The sequence below is a fragment of the Kogia breviceps genome, chromosome 2, assembly GCF_026419965.1.
Source record: "Kogia breviceps isolate mKogBre1 chromosome 2, mKogBre1 haplotype 1, whole genome shotgun sequence".
In the NCBI taxonomy this organism is placed as follows: Eukaryota; Metazoa; Chordata; class Mammalia; order Artiodactyla; family Physeteridae; genus Kogia; species Kogia breviceps.
The window spans coordinates 112,598,556-112,615,719 of NC_081311.1; the positions used below are offsets into that span (position 1 = coordinate 112,598,556).

The window sequence follows — 17,164 nt, forward strand, 5'->3', positions numbered from 1 at the left end:
ATAATTTTTCTGGTTCCTCTCTTCTAACCCAAGTCAGCACTCCCTATTCTTTTGCCCTGGTTGAATTTTCTCCATTAGTGTCTTTCACCTCCTGACAAATTTTATTTCACTCATTTATTTGCTTTTACAGCTGACCCTTGGAAAACTTGGGGGTTAGGGGCACAGGCCCTCATGGAAGTTGAAAATCTGGGTATAACTTACAGTCAGCCCTCTGCCTATGTGGTTCCTCCTTAACCTGCAATTCTGCAAACAAGGGTTCAACCAACTGCAGATTTTGTAGTACCATAGTATTTATTATTGAAAAAAATCCCCGTATAAGTGGATCCACGTAGTTCAAATCCGTGTTGTTCAAGGGTCAACTGTATACTCTTTTCCTACACTGGGAATACTGGCCCCTTATAGTAATGGAATTGTTACCTACTTTATGCCCTGCTGTTTACCTAGCACCTAAATAGTGCCTGACTCAAAATAGTCACTTGATAAATTGTTGAATGGGTGAATGAATCAAAACTGTGACAGAAAAGTATGCTCTCTCTATTATGATACAATATATAAATATAAATAGAAACATAAGAGAAGCAAATCCTGACTCTTTTTCATTAAGTTACATTTAAAAGAAAGAAAACAAACATAAAAGAAGTGTATCGCCACTCTCTTCTCTGCCACCCTATCTTTCCAAGACAATTTGATACCAGCAGCTTTTATAAACACCAGGTATTTGTTTTTATTTATATATTTTTAAGGCTTTCTATTTTAACCAAAATTTGTGATGATAGGGCAACAGTCACAATATCAGGCTTCATACAGGTGATTGGTCTCTGAGGATAAGAAGGAATCTTTTAGGTATGAGCAGGTTTCTCAAGCTTGGCACTATTGACATTTTGGGCCAAACAGTTCTTTGTTATGGGAGACCCTACTGTGCCTTGTAGGATGTTTACCAGTATTCCTGTTTTTTACACACTAGAATGCTAGTAGCAACCCTTTCTTCTCAGCAGCTGTGATGTTTCCAGACATTGACAAATATTCCCTGGTAGACAAAATCACCCTGGGTTTGAGAATCGCTGGCATAGTGAGAAGAAATCTAACTAAGGAGGTAGACAGAATTATGTTAGAGACCCAGCTTTGACCTTGAACCACCCACGATGTTTTCAGAGGCAACACTGCAGTTTCAATATCTCCTTTGCATGGTAACTGTGTCTATTAGTAATAACGTGTAAATTTGGAGAGTAGACACTCTCTAAACAATAGTTACTGAGATAAACAGTGCAGCATAATGGATAAAAGAACATTATTAAAAAATACATATATTTTTAAAGAAATGCATACATATGATAAAAATTGGAGCATTCTGTATAGGCTTTTTGAACTTATTTTCAATTAAAAATATATTCTAGAGAATGGTTCAAATCAATATATAGATTTACCTAATTTTTAATAGCTGCTTAATATTTCACTCTACATGAACATTTAATGATTCATTTGGCTAGTCCTTTATAAAACACATGTAGGTTTTTTCCCCAGGCTTTTCTAATTACAAGTAACACTTCAAAGTATATTCTTGTATACATCTCAGTGCACATACATCTTAGTGTTAACTATAGCTACAAGACACATTCCTGGAAGAAACTCAAGCTGTAAAGACTAAGAATCATGGATTTGAAAGCTTGCTACACTATTTATTAACCAGGTAACTCTGAGCGATTAATTTAGGCTGGCTGAACCCTGGCCGGGAGCTCTGGAGTAAGCAGTGTTAATAGTACCTCTCTCAGGGGACTGTGAGAATTACATGAGTTAAGATTTGTAAATTAAATACTAGAATGATTTATTTATTTAGACTATCAATTATTATCTTTAAAGAGAATAATGCTGTTAGGCCCAACTGTGATATACTACCTTTAAGAGACTAAAACATTCCAAACATCAGTTTTTGTTTTGTTTTGGAACTCTTTCACTTGTGCGTGTTTTAGGGTATTCTTTTTTTTTTCCCTTCTTCTTCTTAATCTTCCATGAAGCTGTTTAGTTCCTTTGAGAACAAACATTTTTCAATACGTCTCTTCTTGCATTTCTATATACGCATGTATGTAGAATACATGTTGGAAATGATTGCTGTATACACTTAATCATGTTATTCATTTTCTTCCCTATACAATTCAAATCCTTATATTTCAAAGTATTTTCTTTTAATATTTATTTCTATATATATTTAAATTGTACAGTATATTTATGGTTGTGATCATTCTACATAAGCATTTGCCTGCTTTGATTGAAAATATATTTTGATTTCTGTGGTAGAGGTTTGGTCTGTAGATGGTCATTGTTTTATTTATTCATACATTCTACTGTTACATAATGAAATGTACTCAGTGCAAAGCATCTTGCTGTGTATCATGAATGATGCATATATGAATAAAATGCAGTCCCAAGTTATGGAAAAGTGAGACATTTTCACTCATTAGAAAAGACAGAATATTCCACTACATTAGAAAAATACAAAGGGGTTCAGAGAAGGGAAACATTTCAAATCACAGAGGTATAGTTGAAGTAGGCCGTGAAAGGTGATATTTCACCCATTAGGGTGGCTGATAAATATGGAAGGCAGTCAAAGAACAAGGAATAGCACGACAAATGGAAATAAGTAGGACATGATCAGATACGGGGGAACAGTTTGCCTGGATGTATTGCAGCTGAGGGGTAGAGGAGGATCAAATGAAAAGTATAGTTATGATAGGGAAGGCTCTTCCTGGTAATGGAAACCACACTTAACTTGAATCAGGATCTCTGAGCTTGAGTCTCAGAGGACAGGGTTTTCACAAATCTTACTGACCCTATTTCTTTATCTATAAGGTGGGAAAAATAATGCTTTGGGTTTTAACAAAACTTATTGGCCTTAAGTTTCATTTATCTATAAGGTAAAACTAATAATATTGTGACAAACAACTTCTGGTGAATGAAAAGGAGAGGAAAAAATGAGCATTTCAGAGTAAGTTGTGAGGGCTTATGCCAGCCTCTGAAATATTATGGCTAAGGAGGGGGTAGGTGGGTGCCACAGGAGGTCTGAAGCTGGCAGGTCTTAATAGTTTGGGGATCGGAGATATGAAGAGTGGGAAGAAGTTGTTTTAGTTGCCCAAATAAAATGTTAGTATCTAACTAGATTGTGAAAGGAAAACAAATAAACAACAAAACAAATAAAGGGGCAAAGCTATCAGATATAAAGAGAAAACTGGCGATCCAAGGAACAGCCAAAGGGAGGAAAGATTAAAAGAAAGAAAAGGAAGGAAGGGAGGGAAGAGTCTCATAAAGAAGTAAGAACTCCTTTGAAACTAAGTTTCAGCTTCTTTGCACATTCAGAGGGAGAAAAATATTCAGTAAGCTATGATTAAAAACAAAACAAAACAAAGAAACCTGCACTTGACAACAGGTAAAGTGGACTTGCCTTGTACAAAACAGAGGAAATGACTTCTTAAGGTGGGCTATTGAAGTCAAGAACTTTCAAGTCATCAGACTCTCCACCTTTTAATAAGAATATAACATATAGAATCCTTTCAGACTAGATTTCAGTGTGAATCTTCAAGTGCTCAGTCTAAGGATCTTAGCAAGACTAAATGCACCAGACTTACAGCCTGTCACTTGCTATCATTTATAATGTTTCATAGATGTCATGACAACTTGCCATAATAATTTATATTAGAAAGTAACGTAGAAAAAAAAAGGGTTTTGATGGTTTCTGCGTGCCAATTTTACTGGGTTGTTTATTGTATACACACTTTTCATATTTCTATTATTATTTATAAAGTATATTATTTGAGGAAATATACAAGCATGCAAATTGAGTTCTAGATACATTTTAATAAATTCTAATTGTCATTACACCAAATAATTTGCTGAAAGAATACAGATACAGATAAAAGTATATCATTGAGAAATTAGTGCAGCGAGCTTAAGTGTTAGTGTAGGTAAAGACTAATTTGTTTTTGCCATTAAGCTTAGAGTTTTTTTTCAGTCAGCAGTGTTTTTTTTCAGTTAGATGATTATGCTTTTCTGTAGAAACTCCAGTGGGAACACTCAAAACATTTAATCTCCCAAAATATTAACACTGTATTCATTCTCAAGCAAATAAATATGACCTTCTCTGATATTCGGACAGTTCTGGAAGCATTTTAATCTGACAGCCTTTGTTTCCCATGGCAAGCTATCCATGTGCTGAGAATGTTCACAGCACCTATTATGATGACTTCAATTTTGTGAAGTGAACCTATCAAAAGTATGAACAAATGTCCTTAAGAGGTACATTTGGTAAAGCCTTTCAAGGGCTCCCTAAAGGGAAATGATTATTTTGTTAACACTGATTTAAAATAAAAGTGTTCATAACCAAATCAAGAGAAGACAACTTTTTACTCATTACAGGGCTGAGTTTGTTTCTGTTAAGAGACTGAAAATGCACATAGAATATGCATTTTTCTCCTCCTTGATCAATCCTAACTGCAGCCAAAGTTCAATATCCTTCTAATATTTACATATTAAGCCTATTCTGGCAAATTCCTACTTGAAACAGATCAATAGTATAATATATTTAAACTGTGATTGATAACACAGAAAAAGTCAACTGAGAGGGCTTAGGTATTCATAGAAAATGTGTAGGGTTTTTTTTGTTTGTTTTTGTTTTTGCCTTTACCTGTGATTCAAAGCTCCTTTTATTTTAAAGAGAAGTTTGCCAATTTTTGCAAGTGATTCTAAGATCAGATGAGTGTTGAAGTTAGTTATTTAGATATTTATAAAAAGTACAAACCCATTCTAAAACAATTAATTTAAGCAATCCTATGTTGTAAACATCCACCAAATTCTCAACTAAAAGTCAAAACAATAACTTTGCCCAACTTCTAAAACAGATTGGTATGAACTCTGATTAACATAACTTCACACATAAATTTTATTTTTAGCCAGTCTTTATTGCTTCTCCTATATTACTTCAACTTAGATAATGCTTTATTTTAAACAATTTCCTGCACTCTGGATCAACCCATTAGTGACAAAATCATACAAGTTTTTAAACCTTTGTAGCTCATATGGTCAAAGATCATGTTTTTGCAGAGTAGAAAATTAAGGCATAGAGTTCAGTAGTTGTCCCATAGCCACAGCTGGTTAGTGAATAGTAGGAACAGGAATCTGAAGTACACTTCCTCAACTGACAAAATAACTTTAAAGATATCTAACGTTACATTTAATTATAAAAGTCTATGATTTAATCACATAAAGAAGGCTACTAATATATATATCTCTTGACATTCAAGAAGAACCTGCCATGTTAACTTCAGAATTCCCATTTACAAATACCATGGTAAGAACAATTTCCAAAGATCATATTTACCACAAAATGAAACCAAAAGAGTAGATATATACTTGAATCTCAATGGGAATACTGTATATACAATGGAGTAATACATGAGCTAATGAAAAAAAAGCTTATGAGGTGTGAGCGTGGGGTGGAGGTTTACATTCAAACCCATACCCCTCGTAGTGCCCAGGACTCAAACTCTTGCCCTAGTAAAAACTTGACAAATTACTACATGACATGTTTTAATGGACTGTATGAAGGTCACCTATGATTGAATAAGATGCTGACCACTAAATCCACAATTGCCATACAGATATGCAGATTTCTTCAAGTTTGCTTGAAAAATTCCTATATCCTTATTTTTATTTTAAATCTGTGGTCCGTTTGCTCCAGGTCTTCCCTTCCTCACTCTAAAAGTATAAAATACAGCTAAGTTACCATCCTGCTATCTTCTGAATTTCATCTTAATTTTCTCCAAATATTATTCAGCCTATTTCTGCCAGTGCATGTGCTTTATTTGTGTATTTTCTTTCAGTTCCATGAATTGATTTTTCTAACTTTCTCTTCAATGTGGATACAATTTATGCAGCCTGCTCTCAATCTGCATATGTTGACAGTGAAAAGGAACAGTATGTTAAATATAATCCATAAATAACCTACAAACACTAATTTTAGTCAATAGTTTTAACCTCCTTCTCCTCTTAAAGGCAGTGAAGAGCAACTTTATTAATTTGTGATTACCTCACTGTCTCCTGCAGACATTAATGATGAGGAAAATGCCAAATGTTATGAGGAAAAGGTGAATAGAAACAAACAAAAATGTTCTGTATCTGAAACTAGATATAACAGTTGACTATACACTATTTTATAACACAAACCTCTTGGACATCATGTAAGGAAATGTTTTAGGGTAACCTTATTATATCATTAAACTGAAATATATTTACAAAAGAAAATTATTTAAAAAGAACTGCTAGGGCTTCCCTGGTGGCGCAGTGGTTGAGAGTCCGCCTGCCGATGCAGGGCACACAGGTTCGTGCCCGAGTCCGGGAAGATCCCACATGCTGCGGAGCGGCTGGGCCCGTGAGCCATGGCCGCTGAGCCTGCGCGTCCGGAGCCTGTGCTCCGCAACGGGAGAGGCCACAACAGTGAGAGGCCCGCGTACCGCAAAAAAAAAAAAAAAGAACTGCTAAATACTGAGAAAAATTATCTAAGAAAAATAAGTAGTAGATATAATTTTAGAGCTACCAGCTACTGTATCTTAAAGTAGCAGCTATTTTCTTTGTTAGCTCTGACATTTGGGAAAAGAAAATTGACAAGGTCATTCTTTAAAATGGGGAAGAATTTGATGTTCAAAGTTTATAGGCTAGTCAGCTTATATCAGCTAACTGGAATGGTATTTTAGTTAGTTTGGGTTGCTCTAACAGAAATACCATAGACTAAGTGACTTAAACAACAGGAATTTATTTCTCACAGTTCTGGAGACTGGAGTCCAAGATCAGAATGTCAGCACTTACTTGCTATAATCTCACACCACAGAGACGCAAGCTCTCTGGTCTCTTCTTAGAAGGACACTATTATGGAAGCTTGAATGTCATGACCTAATTACCTCCCAAAGCCCCTGCCTCCTAATACCATCACATTAGGGCTCCAACATATGAATCTGGGGAACACGAACATTCAGTCCAGAGTAAAGGGTGTTAAGAGTCCTCATCAAATAGCCATTGTACCCAATGTGTAAATCACTTCTGACCAAGTGACTCACTGGAGAAAAGGTGAATCACAGACAATACTGTATTTGAACCATGGTCAACTTAAAAGATGTCTAACCTGGTAAATTATCAGAATCACCTGTGAAGGTTTATTTTGATATAATTAAATTACTTTAAAAATATTTTTTAAAACAAAGCATTTAAAAACATAACACAAAAACTGAAAACCAAATGAACAACTAAAACAGTTTTTGTTGGTTCACATTCCTTCACTCTTCCGGGCCATTCAACCTAAAACCTAAAATTTTATATACTTTTTTACATTTTTATATCTTTTTATATACTTTTTTATCCCTTTTCCCTGCTTTGTCCTTTTTTTCTCTTTTTTTGCTCCTTAACAGTTACCTATAATTCTATGCATTTTTCATCCTCCTTGGTGTCTGTCTTCCTTGCTTTTCTGCAAATTCGATGAAGTTAGGATTCCCACCACCATATCCTGGCATATGGTAGGCACTAGCAAATATACGTTGAAAGAATGAATGGAATTGAGTATCCATTGCTGTTAGGGTGCAAGCTCTACATTTCGAAGTTACATTTCCTTGTCAACAGTTGAACTCAAATAAGAAGTTGACCTCACATTCGTATGCTCTTCATTTGTATATACCTCAGGCAGAATACAAGGTCTGGTCAAACAAGACCACAAAAGCTTGGTAAGAAATCATATGTCCTGCTCACCTCTGTAAGTTATGCCAGCTCTCCCAGATTATTATTATTTTTCTCTACCAAGTCCCCTCCAATGGTACAACTGGGCATTAGCTGCCTTAGCTCCATCCTTTTCACTCTACAATGCAACATCACCAGCATAAAAGATGACTGAACCAGAGGTGGTAACTGGGTGGTGCCACTGGGGTGAATCAAGCACACAGATGATTGTTGTGGTGGTGTTTTTGTTATTTGTTAGCTTTCTTGGTTTGTAGAGTGTTAGCCTTCACAGTTAGCCTATATGTGCAGTATGTTGGCCTGCATGGTATTTTTGTAATGTGATAATTTGGTAACATTTTTAAATTTCGAGATTTAAAAAACAACAACAACAACAAGAAGAAACCTAGATTTCTTGCTTCTCATGAAAAATGAAATGTCTGGCACAACCTTGTAATGTTCCTTATGGTAAAAAATAAGTGGAGGTGAGAGGTGTTCTACCTCAAGTGGGCCATTAGCTCTCTCCAGTTTTATCATACTTTCTGCCACCCTCAAGTAAGTCTAGATACTGAAGTCTAGACTCAGTTGCTACTTACTATCATGTTGAGCCATTGGATTTTATCACACCTGACACACTTTACTATCTATAACTTGCCTCACTCTATTAAATAAGTATTTGAATTTGTGAATCTATTCATAAATGAATGAGTTCTATAGATGGAATTACATGAATTAGTTATCTATTGCTGTATAACAAATTAAACCCAAAATTCAGTATCTTAAAACTATAAACATTTATTGTCTCACATAGTTTCTATGGATCAGGAATCTGGGAGCCACTATGTGGGTGGAGCTGGTTTGGAGTCTCTCTTGAGGTTGCTGTAATGCATTGGCTTTGGCTGAGTCAACTGAAATCTTGACTGGGCTGGAGGCTCTGCTTTCAAGATGGCTCACTCATACAGCTATTGACTAGAGGTCTCAGTTCCTTGCTGTGTGGACTTCTCCACTGGGCTGCTTGTGGGACCTCATAACTTATCACCTGGCTGTGCCCGGAGTGAGTGACCCAAGAGAGAGAGGGCAAGGAGGAAGGCTCATGCCTTTTATGACCTCATCTCCAAAGTCAAACGCCATCACATTTGCCTTATTTTATTCATTAGAAGTGAGTCACTAAGTCCAGCCTACACTCAAAGGGAGAGAAGTTAAACTCTACCTCTTGAAAGAAGTATCACAGGGTTTGTGAAACTTAGATGTAGCAATCTTAGTCTTTGGGTCTTGGACTTGATTGAATCATCAAATAATTACTTTATTTTAATCTAGGTATTATGAAATACCTACTGCTTTACCTAATTGTAATATTTCAAAGCTCCTTTCAGTTTATTCTGTATATAATATTCCAAGTAAAACTGGGAGCCCCCAGAGAGTTACAAGTTATAATATTTTAAGTTTAAAAACTATGAAATGTGTCCAAAGAGATTATTAACTCAGTTTTAGGAAAACCACTCCTAAATTTTAGTGAAACACAAACTTTCAGTTACTTATCATCCATCACCTAGGTAGTCTGAGGAGCTGGCATATAACTGGTCATTTCATATTACAATTATTTCTTTGTTCCTGGATGTGCAATTTCAGTATCACTGTAGGCAAATTTCTTCTTAAACATTTATAGCTGTAGTCATCAGTAATCCCCTGGATAGTGGTAAGGTTCTCCTTTTTTTACCTTTTTTTAATTGTCTTTTTTATATGACTATATTATTCAGCCTCAGCAGGAAGCAGATCATCATCACACTTTGTACCATCCCCAAAGAGAAAGAGTAGAGAGGTTCCGAAAGAAGGGGGAATCTGAACAGAAGGGCAAATACAGAGACCAGCTAGGGAACTTCAGAAAGTAGACGTTGCTCTCCTGCTTCTCTATGGTGATGTCCTTTACATTTTAAGCCTTCAAACTGCAGATATATTTTGATATGTCCAGTTAATGTATTGACAGTAGAGGTATTAATAGCTTTCTTTATTTTTTATCTTTCAGTGTTAATCAAATTATGGCGGCAGGGAGAAGGACAATACATAACCATTCACTTGTTAAAAGAACTTTAATTTACTCAAGGTTGGTTCCCATACGGCACTGATGTCAAATAAGATTCACAGCTCTGATCCAATATATGCTTAATGATTTCATCCAAGCTTTGTCTCTTCTATTTTATTAGGAAACAAAGCTAACTGACTTTATTTTTTTTGCTAAAATGGACTACTCCATTTTTTGAGATTTTGTTCATAGCATTGAGTTCTGTAAGTTTAGTACTCATTTCCTACTCATAGCAGGGTCGGTAGCAATCATGTGAGCAGAAATAAATTTTTATAAAGCCTACATTTTTCAATGATTTTTACAGTAAAGTTTGTGATATATATATATGTGTATATATTCACTAAAAGTCAATGACATCTCTTGAAATGTTATGACATATTTTTATCATGCTTCCTCTAACTTACTGGGTTCCTTGGCCATATTATTTGCTAGTTTGGGTTGATTTCACGAAGTATACTGGAATTCAATTTTTGAAAACGTAGTGTGGGTGTTGACTGGGGATTGTTGCAGTTTACCAAACCACTTTCAGAATTTAAACTCTGCTGTTTTTACTCAGGTGATTTAAAAAATGTAAAAATACATACAACAAAATTTTCTTGTTAATTTGGTAAAGCTGGGTAATACAAAATAACCTTATTTTCTTACTGCCTTATGAGACAATTGTAAATAAATCGTATTCTAAAATAACCACTAGTCAGGTATAATCTGTGTGTGTGTGTGTGTGTACATATAAAGAATTTTTGTGGAAGAATAATTTAAATTATTGGTCAATGACACTGTGGCCTTGTTTCTTCAAATGTCTGTGTAGATCATTCTATCCTTTATAAGCAGAGATAAGATTTTACCTTATTGTGACAAATACACAAGGTCCTTGCACTTTAGAACACTATAGTAGAACACAGAAAATGATTGTAAAATAATACCAAGAATAATAATACCCCAAGAATCAATAACAGTGAAGTTATTATTGCTAATAGCACTAAGTCACTCTTTTAAGTTTGTTTGCTAAGGTTAAAAAAAGAAAAAGAAAAGAAAAACTCTCTTAGAGATGTGCAATTTGAATGTGATTCTGGTGTTAATGGAGCAATCTTTTCTAAGCTTTAACAGGTCATTATTAATCAATCCCAATCAATACAAGCATCCTAGCTATAGTACCACTGTACTTACCCATGATGGTTAGGGCTGTAGCTTTTGTTAAGTCTTCTTTCATTGACTCTATTACTTCTAAATTACCACCATCCAGGTTGCATCTGTTTATGGTTCCATTTCCCGAACTGATCCAATAAAGTTTGTTTTCCACATAGTCTATTGATAGTCCTGTAATTAAATTATACAATTTAAACATAATGGTAGCCACTTAAATTGTAATATTCACCTAGCACTAGGTTTGGGGGAAAAAATCAGTTTCAGGCTCAGAATTTTGTCTTTAAAAATAAGATCTGGCTAACAGGGAGATATATACACACTGTTTTAACTATCGGTCAAATAATCTACTTTTAGAGACACAGTGATTATCTCTGTTATCATAACAATTTTATGACATTAAGAGGAATGACTGTTCCATTGTACAGATAAGGAAAATAATACCTAGAATAGTTAAGAAATCTATTTGAGGCCATAGCTAGTAAGTGGACATTCTGGAAATTTTAAGTAAGTTTCTGTTTCTAAACTGAGTGTCTGCCCTCTTCATTACGCTGCTTTGCCTCAGAAAGTTTTAATGTGTAATACTCATTTGGGATACTTATTAATGATATTTATAATTTCTCCTTTACTTTTAGTAAAAGTTACTTTAGAAAGTTATAGACTTAAATTGGTGTTTTCAGTAGTTTTCAAGTAAATCCAAAGGTAGGAGAATTTCAACAATTAGTAATTTCACTGAAGCATGGCAGTGAATTGCGCTCATATAGGAGATGCCATTGAGAAACAAACCATACAGCAAGTAAGTGAACCAAGCCAATGGCTTAAGACCATTGTCCCTACATGGCACAGTGTGTCACTGTAAGTTAGCTTTTTGTAGTTTATGAACAATTACATACACTATAGGGGTGTTCATGGTTTTCAAAGGTATCAGGACATGTAAATTTTGATTGCCAAGGGCATACATCTAATTAATTACAGGCATTCTCAGTAGGCTTATGGTCTACATTATAACAGTAACACTGTGGCTCCATGTTGGTATTCTGTTACCCACAACTACTTATGAAAAAGCACATCCTCAGGCATACAATAAATAAACTGTTTCTGGGATCTCCCTCACAGAATGTAGTGAACAAACTACAAAAAAGTCCCTTCCCTATTAAAAAAAAAAAAAAAAACTAAGATGAAGAAAAGGAAAGAAAGAAGGAAGACGAGAAGGAAGAAAGAAGGAAGACAATCAGAGAGAATCATATGAGTTCAAGTACATTGAGAAAGTGATATCATATCCAAAATATTCTCAACTACAGTTAGTCCCAATCCAGAGAGTGGACCAGTTTTCAGCAAGTAGCAATAATAAAACAAGCCTATACAATATACCAGCTATTTACTGACTTATTGGTATGTTTTCTTTACAAAAGTCTAGGAGGTTCACCAGAAAAATCACAATGCATAAAATTAGACACTGCAGGGATAAAATTTTCAGATTTTTTTTTTGATAACCACTGTGGGTAACTGGCTTTAATTACTATGAAAAAAATTATCAAATAAAAACTATCACAGCCATATTCTATGATATAATATTTTCATGGTGAAAATCATTCATCATTCAATTTTTTTATGAGAGAAAGTTTGGTTATTCTACAGGTACTTCCTAAGCCACCTCCATCTATCTTTTCTGGTATTAATAAATCCTGGTTTAGACAGCTTAATTTTCAGAAGTGGTCTATTTTACTTTCTACTTTGTTGACCATCTAAAGCACATAATTTCATCTTTAAACAGCAATGAAGCATATCTTTATTATAGATTTATGGTACAAAATATAACCCCAAACTTTCTACTGCCAAATTTTCAGCAAGTATCAAATTAATGAATACATTTATGAAAAATTCCCTTTAAGAAAAGTTACCTATCTCCCTGTGTATTCCAAACTTTACCTCTCAATCAAGCCAAACCATCAGCGTTATCTGCATTTTTAGATTGCTAAGTTCTTCTCCCTCTCTGATCTCTTGCTGAACTGAACTTTGGCATTGTGCCCTTGGCTTAAGTGAAAGATGGTAAAAGAAGTAGCTATAGAAAACCCACTGTTATACTTGCCAGGATATAGTGTCTGAATAATATATCACAGTGTAACCTCTTTATATAAGGACCCATGGGAGAAATCTCTTTCAGGACTCAGTGCCAGAAAAAGCTTTATGCGGAAAATATAAAATTGTAACTGATCATATTTCTCTCTTTCCTTTGGCTGCAAAGAAACTGAAGAGTCAGATTTGTGACCCATCTCTGGCAATTGTAAAAGAATTGCATTTATACCACAAACTTCACTTCTGGCTTCAACAGGCTAATCGATTATTTTCCTTCACCTTGATTTTTAAAATCAATATTCTTGTCTCTTCCATCTTAGGGAATGTGTTTAAGTTTCTTCAACTCCTTTTTGTAAGGAGAGGGTACATACTGAATATGCTCAACTCCAGATTAACCCATAATATCAGAATTTTCTCATCTACCTAAAACTCTGCAGTTTCTAGACCCGAACTTAGGTTTTGTAAAGCAGTTATACAGAGCAGAGAAGCTGCAGAGTTTGGGTCAGAGTGCCCCAGGTTTTACTACTGAACATCTTTGTTCCTGGACTGTGCGTGCTGAGAGGAAAGAAGCTGTTGTTATTGTGAGCTTTTCACCTTCAGTGCTGAGCATGATGCCTAGAGCAGAGAAGAAAATTTATAAACACTGAATGAAGGCATGGGTTATTTAATTAACTCCACTATGAAAATTATAAGTTGTCTTCAAGGAGTTCTGCCTAGTAAAGCTGAATTATCCCCATGACAGAATTTTTCTACTATACTACTTATGTCCATGCATTATGAAAATAGGGAGGAAAGGCAATGATTCAATAGAGCTACTTGGTATGGCTTATATTTTTTTACATCAATGTTAATACAAAATAGTTTAGGATTAATAGTTTTAAGGTTTACTGGAAAAAAAATTAAAGTTCCTATTTTAATCTATATATGTATGTGATATGTCACCTAGCCACCTACATATACCTTCTCTCCTGTCAGATATATTAGCTTAACCCTAGAATGCCCTTGAGCATGTTTATTTCCAGGTGTATACAAGAGAATTGAAATATATTAAAAATCCTATTATGAATTCAAGAAATTGATGATATACATTTAAAATTCATAGATGAGCATGTTTAGAAGTACATATTTATAAATTTCATGAATATAAATGTTTTTACATAAGATTTTTAAACTTTGTTATTATGCTTAGGTCTTAATAACATTGAAGAATAAATTGGTATCCATCTATTGGAATAATTTCTGAATCAGATCTCTGTTGTGCTATTTCAAAGATAAATCATTAAGCAGTAAACTAATAGTAGTTTTGATGCAATTGAAGCTACTCAGTGATTTTAGCATACTAAGTCAAGAGCCATGAGAAAACAGATCAAATATAAGCATGTCTATAAAACTGTCCTGGAACCTGTGCAGAGAAATATAATTATGTCTGTACTAGAAGATCCTCAGAATGGGTAACTAAGATTAAAAAATCATCAAAAGGGCTGTAAGGTCTGTCTGAAGAATATGCCATTAGTAATATAGAGTCATTTCTACCAGACATATTTATTTTTAAAATCATCTGGATCTGGTAATCAAAAGAGAAAATCGAGATTAAATCAAATAATAGGTAGATCAATGGAAGAAAAGTCATCACCTAAACTGAGAAACCTTTATGAAAAGAAAAACTTACCTTTTTACCTATCTTTTCTACTATTATAAAAATGCAGAGGTAATCCATCTGCTTTGATTCTAACATTTGTTACTTTAAACCAAAGATTTCACTTAATGTATTATTTTATTTGAACATTTTGATTTAAACCAGCTTATTTTTAAATTAAGACAATGTAATTTGCAAAAATTATATAACTGCTCTCATAGTAGGAACATTCCATACACTGATATAAGAAACTACACATAATTAAAAAATATAATCTAACTATATTTTCCATATATCACTAAAAAAATTAAGTCCATTAAGTTTTAAGTGTTGTTACAATTAAGACTGGAAAGTTCATTTTTATGTGTCTCATTTCTTTTCTTTTTTATATCACTCAAAATAAAATCAATATACCATGCAATGTGGAATTAAAACAAAAATGCAAATATATAGAAAACATTTTTTAAATTGAGGCTTCCTAGGGATAGTAATTATTTAATTTTTTCCATCACTTGTCAAATTTAATTTCAAAATTTTCATCCCTAGCAGTGCATTATAACTATCTGGAAAGCTATTAAAAATACTGATCCCAATCACAGAAATTCTAATTTAATTGGTTTATGTTGGTCCCAGACATCAGTATTTTAAAGAAATCTCTCCAGGTCATTTTGGAATACAAAATTTAAGAAATTTCTTTTAAACACTGCATATTTTTATAATCTTTTAAATTTGAATTTTTAAAAGTTTCAGTGAGGCCTTTTAAATTTTGCTGGAAAGTGGGTCATGATGAGATCTTTGGAGACAGAGGAATACTAAAGATGTAGATAGGGAAAAAAACATACTATGGATATTTAAATGTAGATGATTAACTTCAAGGCCTCTAGACGCATATAAATAACATTGAAATCTTCTAAATATTTTCTTTGTAGTATTATCTTCAGACAATAGAACACAACTTCTCCTTCTGGAATTGTGAAAATTGTAGAAACTGGTTATTGAAAACACAAAAAATGGGAAAATATTGTAAAGTTGTATGCCCTACTATATTTGTAGAATAATTATAATGTTCTGGATATTCCAAAATGGAGATCTTTTCAGAGTACACCAAAACAGGCATGATTATTCCTGGGGCAGCACTTTCTCTGAAACATTTGAACTTTTAGCTTCAAAGGAGCATTGTTATTCCATGGAGAAGTAGAATAGGATTAATTGCCTGCTTACAATTAGGCTATCTCAAGAAATGCTTTATCCCTTCTGAGAATACTTAGATTTTGTAAGTTGAAGAATAAATATCCTGACCAGTGTGAAGTGGTACCTCATTGCAGTTTTGATTTGCATTTCTCTAATAATTAGTGATGTTGAACATCTTTTCATGTGCCTCTTGGACATCTGTATGTCTTCTTTGGTGATATGTCTATTTAGGTCTTCCGCCAATTGTTTAATTGAATTGCTTGTTTTTTTTATATTGAACTCCATGAGCTGTTTGTATATTTTGGAGATTCATCCTTTGTCCATTGTTTCATTTGCAAATATTTTCTCCTGTTCTGAGTGTTGTCTTTTTGTCTTGTTTATGGTTTATGGGGTCGGGGAAGGGGAAGCTGGGGTGAAGTGAGAGAGTGGCATCAACATATATACACTACCAAATGTAAAACAGATAGCTAGTGGGAAGCAGCAGCACAGCGCAGGGAGATCAGCTCGGTGTTTTGCCATGACCTAGAGAGGTGGGATAGGGAGGGTGGGAGGGAGACGCAAGAGGGAGGGGATATGGGGATATATGTATGCACATGGCTGATTCACTTTGCTGTACAACAGAAACTAACACAGTATTGTGAAGCAATTATACTCCAATAAAGATCTCTAAAAAAAAAAAAGAATAAATATACTGAGGAAGCCCAAATTACTGTTTGTGTCCCTGGATTCTCTCTGAAGTGAACACAAATATAAACTGCCACCCTCCAATCACTTTGTCTAAGCGTCTCTGGGTTGATCTGACAGAAGGCTAGGTAGCCTTTGTGGCTACACACTCACTTCACCATCGTGAGGTTGTAATAATAAGAATAATTGCCTCATATCCTAGTGTCTGGCACATAGAGGTACTTAATAAATTTTACATATTTATTAGTAGTATAGGTTTTTGTATTTCCCTTTCAAGCTAAAATCCTATTTTTAAAATTTACAACCATCTCTCTGGTAATCCCTACAACTGATAATTTTGAGATAATTTAATAATGAGAAATACTCAGATTGTGTACTTAATTTTTAAAACATTATTTTCTCAATTATACAGATAAATCAAAATTAGAAACATTTGTTCTATGAAAGCCAATCAGAAATATGCTTCAGCCTGGGACAAAGTATTTGCAATCCACATAACCATCAAAAGACTAGGATCCTGAAAAGTACTCTCAAAACTCAATAGTTCAAAAAAAACAGAATTAGAAAATGGGGAAAATAAATGAACAGAAATCTCACAGAAGATATACATA

At 34.2% G+C, this 17,164-nt stretch overlaps 1 protein-coding gene across 7 annotated transcripts in view; it reads right to left on the minus strand.

Moving 5' to 3' along the window:
• LRP1B (LDL receptor related protein 1B) overlaps window positions 1–17,164 on the minus strand; it is a 1,895,525-nt gene that overhangs the window by 594,934 nt on the left and 1,283,427 nt on the right. For all 7 annotated transcript variants that reach the window (XM_067025946.1, XM_067025948.1, XM_067025945.1 and 4 more), the window contains one exon: window positions 10,991–11,140. In XM_067025946.1, coding sequence (XP_066882047.1) covers window positions 10,991–11,140 — 150 coding nt within the window. The remainder of the gene's footprint in view (window positions 1–10,990; window positions 11,141–17,164) is intronic.